This window comes from Cariama cristata, unplaced genomic scaffold, assembly GCF_000690535.1.
Source record: "Cariama cristata isolate BGI_N322 unplaced genomic scaffold, ASM69053v1 scaffold6197, whole genome shotgun sequence".
Classification (NCBI taxonomy): domain Eukaryota; kingdom Metazoa; phylum Chordata; class Aves; order Cariamiformes; family Cariamidae; genus Cariama; species Cariama cristata.
Window position 1 is genome coordinate 1 of NW_009625986.1, and position 8,922 is coordinate 8,922.

General features: G+C 38.4%; 1 protein-coding gene across 1 annotated transcript in view; it reads left to right on the forward strand.

The window, feature by feature from the left end:
• Positions 1-3,713: 3,713 nt before the first annotated feature.
• Positions 3,714-8,922, forward strand: part of ROCK2 (Rho-associated, coiled-coil containing protein kinase 2) — a 45,996-nt gene continuing 40,787 nt past the window's right edge. The window contains 1 exon segment of the mRNA XM_009703827.1: positions 3,714-3,806. Within this exon segment, the coding sequence (XP_009702129.1) occupies positions 3,741-3,806 (66 nt within the window). The 5' untranslated portion in view covers positions 3,714-3,740.

Genomic DNA, 8,922 nt, shown 5'->3' on the forward strand with positions numbered 1-8,922 from the left:
TCCTTCCAGCCTTTCTTGTAGATGGGCATGATTCACTCTAGAAAACAGCCTCAGGATTCTCTCAACTCCTTTTCCTGTTAGCACTCTGGATTACTTCACAGTCTTATTGGTACACTGAATGTAGCCAGTTTGTCTACTTTTGAGGTTTTAGTTGCCTCTGTCCTTACAACTTTACTAGCAGGCTCTTTCCCCTCATTATTAACTTTTTTTTCCTTTAAATCTCTCCCCTTGCCCTTCACACCTAATTTTTTCCTCAGAAGAAGAAATTTTTAGTTGCATTTTTGTGTTCCACAGGTTAGGCAGAACCTCTGGAGGTCCTCTGGTCCAACTCTCTGCTCAAAGCCAAACCAGTTTTGATGTTAGATCAGGTTGTTCAGGTCCTAGTGCAGTTGAATTTTGAAAATTTCCAAAGACGGCAGTTTTGCAGCTCCATCAAACAGTCTGCTCTATTCCGCAGTTCTTGACATTCTTTTCCTACAAAGTTGGATTTCTGATGTTCCAACTTGTGTGTTGCCTCCTGTCCTTTTACTTTGCACCTCTTAGAAGTAACAGCTCATTTCAACTTTTGTTGAGGCCAACCATTTAGACCTCCCTAAGCTGAACAGTTCCAGTGCTCTCAGCTTCTCTATGAGCATCATGTGGTCCCACTCTCTAAGCATCTTGGTGGCCTTCCATTAAGCTAGGGAATGTTTTGATATTTTTCTGGCACTGAGGAGCCCAAAGCTAGACATGGGATTCCAGACATGGTCTCACAAGTGACAAACACAGGGGAAAAATTGCTTCCCTCAACCTACTGGCTATAGATTTACCAACACAGCCTTGTATGCAGTCAGTGCAAAGGCCTGCTGCTCCTTCCTCTTTGCTCATCTTGTTGTCCTCTTTCTTGAGGTGCCTTCTAGCTGGTGAGTGCCATCCTGTACTGTGGTGTGGTGTCGCTCTGTCCCAGCTACAGGACTCTGCATTTGCCTTTGTTGAACTTTGTGAGGTTCCTGTCAGCTCACTTGCTGATGGTATCTGAGTCCCTCTTAGGAGCAGCCCTGCCCTCTGGTGTATCAACTTTGAACTTTGAACCCCTGGCCATGACTCCAGCAAGTTCTCCACTCGCCTTGTAATTTCTCTGACCAATCCATGTTGGCCTGGTTTGCTTACAAAGATACCTTGAGATGCTGTGTTGAAAGTCATGCTACAGTCAAGGAAAGGAAATGTGTACTGCTTTCCCCTTGTCCACCAAGGCAGACATCTCATCATGGAACGCAATCGGGTTAATCACACACAGTTTGTCTTTTTTGGATCCATTCTGGCTGTTCCCATCCTTTCTTGTCCATCAAGTGCTTGGAAGTGGATTCCAGAAGGATTTGCTCCATGATCATCGTGGGCAGTGAGGTTAGGCTGCTGTTCTAGCTTGTAGCTTTCTGGATACTCCTTTTTGCCCTTGTAGAACACGGACGTGATATTTGCCCTTTACCAGTCGTCAGGAGCCTCCCTAAGTTGCCATGACCTTTCAATGGTGATATGGAACAGCAATGGTGTTGACTGGCTCCTTCAGCACACTCAGATGCATCGTGTATTGTCTCATGGGCTGGTGTGTGTCAAGTTTGCTTTATAGGTCCTTAATTCTGACTTCCTCTACTGTGATACTTCACTGCCCCACACTCTGTTGTTAGCTTCGGGGAGCTGGGAGGTTTGTGAGCAGAGCTTGCCAGTGAAGTCAGAGGCAAAAAAGGCATCAAGTACCTTGATCTTCTCCACGTCCTTTGGCACTAGATCCCCTACCCTACTGAGAGCAGTGGGCCAGCATTTGCTTCATTCTTTCTTTTATTGCCAGTGTGTTTATAAAGGCTCGTGTTTCCCTTCATAGCCCTGGCTAGTTTCAGTTCCAGCTGTGCTTGGCTTTCTCAATTCCGTCCTTGCATGCTTGGGAGACTCCTGCTGGGTAGCCCATCCCTGCTTCCATGGTCCAAACCTACGCTTTTTGTGCTTGAGTTGAGGCAGAGATTGCCCATTCAGCCAAACCGGCTCTCGGCCATGCCTGCTTGATTTCTAGCTAACTAGAACAGACTGTTCTTGTTCTGTGAACATGACATCTTTAAGATCAACCCACTCTTCTACACTCCACAGCAGCTTCCCATGGAATCCTGCCTTTGAGTTCCCTGAACAAGCCGTAGTCTGTTCTCCTGAAGTCCAAGGTCTGCTGTTTTCCTTCCTCAGTTCTCTCAGGGTCTTAAATTCCACCATCTCACAGTTGCTTCAGCCAAGGCTGCCACAGACTGTGTCATCCCTGGCCAGTTCTTTCTTGTTTGTGAGCAATAGATCAGAGTGGCTCCATGATTGGGCTTGTTGCTCACTTGGGTCTAAAGAAATGTTCTTGATGGTCAGGCATCTCCTGGATCGTTTGTAGCCTGCCAAATTGCTCTGCATGAATATGTAGGAATGGTTAAATTATTTACTAGATGTTTGTTATCATTAACCCCCTGCTGACATTGTCATCTTTAATGTCATACTGAATTAACTGTATCTATGATCCTTTTTTTTCCTGTATTCAGATCTGAGATCCCCTTTAATGCCTTTCTTGGGATCAAATGCCACAGTCTTTGACCCTAAACAGGGATCTCACAATGTACACGTCTACTCTTCTCTGAATATAAGCATCCACAGCTTTTCATACAGTTTCATGCTCTTCCCTGGTAGAGATGTTGCTCCAGCCATCCTGTTTTGCTTTGTTTTGTTCTTCCTCTAAGCACGTGTGGGGTCAGTGTGAAAGCTTGTCACACTTAAGAAAGATTACCTCCAGTATTATGGATTCCATTCATTGCTTCCATTATCTTTTGTCCTTGTAATAAGAATAGATTTTTTAAATGAATTTAGCCTGGAATGCATTCACTAGCATGCTACATTTACAAAATTAAAGAGTCTAGGACCTTGCATGTTTTTAGAATTTGTCAGAGGTCAGAAATTCACTGATTTCCCTTACAGATTCTCACAACTACCACCCAAAAAACCTGAAAGACAGAGCTGATCTGCAGAATACTGCACCGGAGGATTGTAGACCTAATTTTAAAAAGTGTAGAACTACACATGCAGTGAACACTAAAAAGCACTTTGAGATGGCCAGCAGTTACATAGGCATATGTAAATTTGAATTAATACTTCATATGGAATGAATGAGTGGATCTGAAGTCATATCCTTGCATGATCTGAAGTTGTACATGAAGGTTACTGAGTTATATTCCTCTCTGTTGGACTGCTGTTGAATGCTCCAGCTGTGTAGCAGCAGGCTGCACCTGCAGTGCTTTTGTATACCAGGTACTTCACACTCCTGTGTTATCAGTGGAGTGTCAGTGGATCCTGGCAGCACAGCAGGTGGCAACGAATTGATTGTCTGAAAATTCAAGATAGGCATCTCTGGTTCTTTTCATTACCAGAGTCTTCCTGTAAGCTTGTGAATGATTATTAGAGGTGTGAAATGAGAGTCAGCAAAATCCAAAAGACATTTCGGTTGTTATAGCTAAAGGTAGATGGTTAATGGTTTCCAAACAATAATGAAAGGGCATATTAATAGTGACTGCAGATTTCAAGCATTACCAAGAAGACTCTAAACATTTAAATAAAAATAACTTATTTTGACTTTAAATGAAAAATGTTAGAGAAAATTCTTGTATTCTGTTAATACATGCATTATCACAACTTTTATTTGATTTGTTTTAGATGAGAAGATTGTGGAAAAAATCCGAGCTTTACAAATGAAAGCTGAAGACTATGATGTTGTTAAGGTGATTGGAAGAGGGGCTTTTGGAGAAGTGCAGCTGGTAAGAATGTAATGATTTAATGATTAGACAGATTTACCACTCTAGCCAGAACCTTCCCCAGTCTTGCATGCTTTATATCTAAAAATGCATTCTTATAAAGAATAAATGTTATTTTAATTGTATCATGAAGTAATTTCTGCATATAGTAAACAGTACATCTGAGTTTGAAACTTAATGGATTGGAAGAGAAGGACTTGGGAAACAGTTTGCTATCTTTTGATCAAAATGGAAAAGGCAGTTCGTGGCAACTCTAAATACAAGCATCACTGTATAATACCTGAAACATTCCTATGAAAGAGCAAGCCAATAGTGCAACAAAAAAAATTTTGTTCTGCTCTTGTCAAGGTGATGCTTGCATTGTATTTAACAGATATGACTTGTGTAAGATTTTTTTTAAGACTCTTTTCTTAACATTGTCCAGTCAACGTTGTATCCTATATAATATCTAATGTAAGAATGGCATTACTTTTTAAATTCATATTGCAGAGAAATTCTATTTTTAAACAAAGCAATCAAAATACAAAAAGTAACTTAGTATATCATGCATGGTCTGCTTTTCATTTAATTTTGATTTTTCCTGGACTTCCAAGTCCATACTGTGTGATAAATGGCACAAAAAAGTGAGCATATGCATAAGATGAGTTGATATGTCAGTTTTGAAATAAGCTATGGATGTAAGCACCAAATGGGATCTGAGAATACAGACACCAGGGACAAGTTATTGTGAGCTAACAGATAACCGTGCACCAGCTGATCTATGATAATTTTCAAGTGTAAGCATTTTTAGAGGAAGAGAGATGCGAAGCAAGTCAATGGAAAGGGGAGCAACTAATTTGCAGCACTTGAAACTTGTTATCTTGTTACCACAAGGTAACAAAAATTACCCTTGTGCTTGTGCCTTTTGGCATGGAACTGACATTTTACTGTTCTGTGCTAATTTTGCACTAGGAAGCTGGGAAAATCATGGAGTCTTGTAGAGCAATTTTGGAAAATACAGAGATGTTTTGTAGTTTTGTTGAGGAATGTGGCAAGATCTGAGCTCTGAAGTGTTTATAGGAGGTACACACCATATAATGGCAATAAATTTATTATCTATTTATAAAATTATTTGTATTTTCCACATTACTGTTGTTGAAATTAGTTGGAACTGGGGAGAAAAACCCTGTGACTAGCCTAACACTATTTGCATGACTTTTTTAATTTGCAAATTTAGATGTAATTCATGTGGCAGTTAACAACATCTAATCAGCAATTTTTACTCATTTCTGTCATTTTTTAAGGTAACTTCATCCAAGTATGGCAGCGTGAGAATGTAGCTTCCTCTTCCCTATTTCTTTCTGGATCATTTGGACTATGTTTTTATCTAGAAGAATTTATAGAAGTAGAGGAAATCTACTATAGAAGTAGTAGAATTTATAGAATTATAGAGAGGAATATTTCCAAAGATCCTCATTTTCGAACAGGACTTTAAAGAGTTAATATGTATCTCTATATGCTTTTACCTTGCTGGCAAGAGATTAAAAACAAAAACAAAACCTCCAGTAGAACCTTACTTATTTGAGAAGGGGCTACCGCAGGGAGCTTTGTAAGAAAGCAGTCTACTCTGTCTTTTCACTGACAGTCATGCCAAATGGTTTATTTTAAAGTCTTCTATTACACATTTTTATAATTTTGTATATATATTTATATCCGCTTATAGTAGCTAATAGAGATGCTCCTTTTTTATACACTTGCATAGGAAATCAGTGAAGAATCAAGTTGTAAGGAGCAGAGTTCTTCATCCATTTGTTGGGGGGGAAGATGAAAAAGAGAAAATCACAATAACAGAGGTCAAGTGTGGGTTTTGGATGTCAGACTGGTATATTTGCTGGAAGCAATGTTGGGTTTTTTTTTTTTAACATTTCATTTCAAATACAAGTTCTTAATTTGTTCTGGCTTAGAATGGAAACTTTTTTTTCTTAATTCACTCTGTCATGCACAATTTAAATTCTAAAGTAGAGATGATTTTTCGCAGTGTATGTACTGCAGTTAAGTAGTTTGAGGGGTCTGTAGACAAACTTTACTTCTCATTTGCCTCATCACTATAATGTAATGGTAAAATGCATAGTAACTTGGTCATATAATGATAGTTTTCAGTTTGTTGTGGTTGTTATGGGTTTTTTTATTCTTTAAATAAGCCCTTCAAGCCCCAAAATAAAAAAAGCTAAGAGTGCTCGGTACTGGAAGGGAACATCTGTGTGTTCATATAGAGCTCTTCTGTACTTCATGTGAATTTAAAAGAATGCTATTTTACTGGAATGTAAAAGTATAAATGGAAATCATAATATTATGCAGTCATATAGCTAAAAAGCAGTGGGTTAATAAATGCAACTGTAGAACTGAACTAATATTAGCTGGTGATGAGGGTATACATACCTAGATTTTTTGCCTCACAAGGTATGATACAAGTTTAAACTATTGAGCTAAGCTATATCTATTTCTACTCCATTCAAAATGTTAACACCACAGTTGCAGATGATGCAGTTGCAGTAATCAAAATATTTTGCAACGCATTCTGCGATCAAAATAGAAATTTGCTTCAGTGGGGACTACACGCAGAAAGAACCATAAATAAAATATGATTAAGTACATGGGTTAAATTCATGAATGTCATGTTATCAGTGTGTGCTGTTGTGTATAAATATTTGTAGCATAAATATTTGTAATAGTTAAATATAACAAGCCAAAAATGTGTGTTAATATACAGCATAAAATAGTCAGTGATGACCTCCTTCATTTAATTTTGTTTCCCCCAAGCTTTCTGCTCCAGTATAGCGTTTTCTTGTGAAAGAAGTAGTATGGAGAGATCAGTTTTCCAGATTCTAACAAGAAAGGAAAACATATTCTCTACTGTTGTATCTTACAGCTAGATTTTTTTAAAAAGCCGCACTTTCCGCCCCTTTTCCCTCCCACCCCAAAATTAAAAAATTCAGTCCAGTAAAGAGAGATCAGATGACTCTGGTCTGAGCATCTGACTTTGGTGGAAAAACAATTTCCTTGTAACTCCAAAAGTATTAAACTCTACTCTTGAGCTCTGGCCTCTGGCTTTGCTAGGTCTGTAGTGATTGGGAAAGCTAAGAAAATAATTGCCAGCTGCCAGATCGCTTCTTCTCTTATGCAGTGCCGTGAATAAAAGTGGCTGGTGTCTAGGGCAGACAGAAGAATTGAATTATGGTGCTTAATATGTTACTGGTGGTTTATGCAGAAACCGTAATTTATGAAAGCGCATCCTGAGTACCTCTTGTTTGTTTTCACTTGAGGACAAATCCTCTTGATTTGAAATTGAAACATATCCTTAGTTCCTTCTCTCAGGTCTAATCACAAAGTACTGTAATGTTGCAGTGACACAGCAGACTGACTTAATCATGTACTGGAATAGAAAGCTACAGCAAGGCTAACTCTTGTGTTTGGGTAGTAAAGGATGGTCTGGGTGACAGTCTTTACTATGTGATTTCTTAGTTTTGCAAGCCAGCAGTTGTCATGGCCTATGCAAACAGGTGCTGGTTTAGGTTTTTTCCATTAAGTGCTTTGTTTATTAGGTTTAGTTCCCCAACCACTGCTGAGGTACACTTCTGTAGTAATGCAAATTAAGCAGTCATGGTCTATTACCTGAAAATTTGTCAGGACATAAACTTTAGTACTCTAACTGTAGTAATTTCTTACGGCTCTATTAAGTATTTTAGGATATTTGTGATTATTTCAAACCTCAGAGCTCGTTTCACAACTCCACTCTAGGATCTTCATTTTCTTTTATCATAAAAGAGATTGTACTGTTATCAATACTATGTCTTCAATCTGATAACTTCAAATGGATGTTATTTTCTTTACCTACAGATTGTCCTCTGGCATGAATGCTGTAGAAATTATGGATGAATTTTATGTGTACTTGTTTCTTGAAAGTCTTAGATTGCTGAAGCAGAGTAGAGGGAAACTCTTACTTCTTAATGCATTTTCATAAGTTAAACGAGGACGTGTTACTCAGCACTGATGGCACGAAGGGATTTTCCTACGTATTTCGAGAGTTACTCTGATGAGCTGCAGTTTAAATTTGGCAGTTCATTTAAACAGTTGGAAGAAATTGAAACATCATGACAGTTTAATACATGAATAATCTGCTATATGAGCCAATATATGTATCTATCTATAAATATAGCTCTGGGTAAAGAGCACAGTGGTGAGCAGCTAAATAAGCCGTCCTCAGGGGCCATGGTGGTGATATAAGGAGTATTACCAGCAGTAGGTCTGTTCACCTGTAAGATATACCAGGCCATACTCAGTCTTTGGGTGTGCCAGTATGCTAGTTGTTGCTTTGGTTCCTTGATTTTTGTACAGAGAATGAACTTATCTCGAAATTTTCTCAAGAAATTATTTAGCCAACTAATAACCTATTGGCAGTACCTTAGAGAGGTGCAGTCTCTGTGATTTCTGGTTCCCCTGCCCCTGTTTACTTTGCTTCTCCTATGCATGAGCTTGCTTCAGGCTGTGCTGACTTTTCAAGAATTCTTTTTCCCAGGTAGTGGGAGACAATTATTCTTGTAAATGAAAGCAGCTATACTAACTACACTCAGGGAAGAGTACACAACAATTTTCGGAATTGTAAACTATTAAATACATTACAGAGCTTTATGTGAACTTTAACTGAAAATGCATCTTCAGTTAAACAATATCTTTCTGAGGTTGCTGGTCTTTGTGTTTCTTCTGGTTTTGAGCAGGATTACAAAAGCTCTAATTTATGAAGTATAGTTTGTGGTGTACCACCAAATCTTTGTAAATAATCCCATGTGGGATTAGTAAATGGGAAAGAGATAGGTTTTCAAATACTTTTTTAGGACACTTTCACTAGCGGGTTAATTTTTAATGTCTTAAAACATACATGCTTATAGAGTGGTTAATGCATGTAGATAATGTGTTTCTGTTTTGGTGTTTGATTGGAGGTTTTTTCATCTAGCTATACAGAAGGTTGTTGGTTAGTGTTAAACTATGCAAGATATTAATCCGAAAATTTTTGTACCTGTATCTTGAGAGCAAAAAGCCCCAATCAAGAACACTAAGTTCATAAATAATCCTGTTTCTGTTA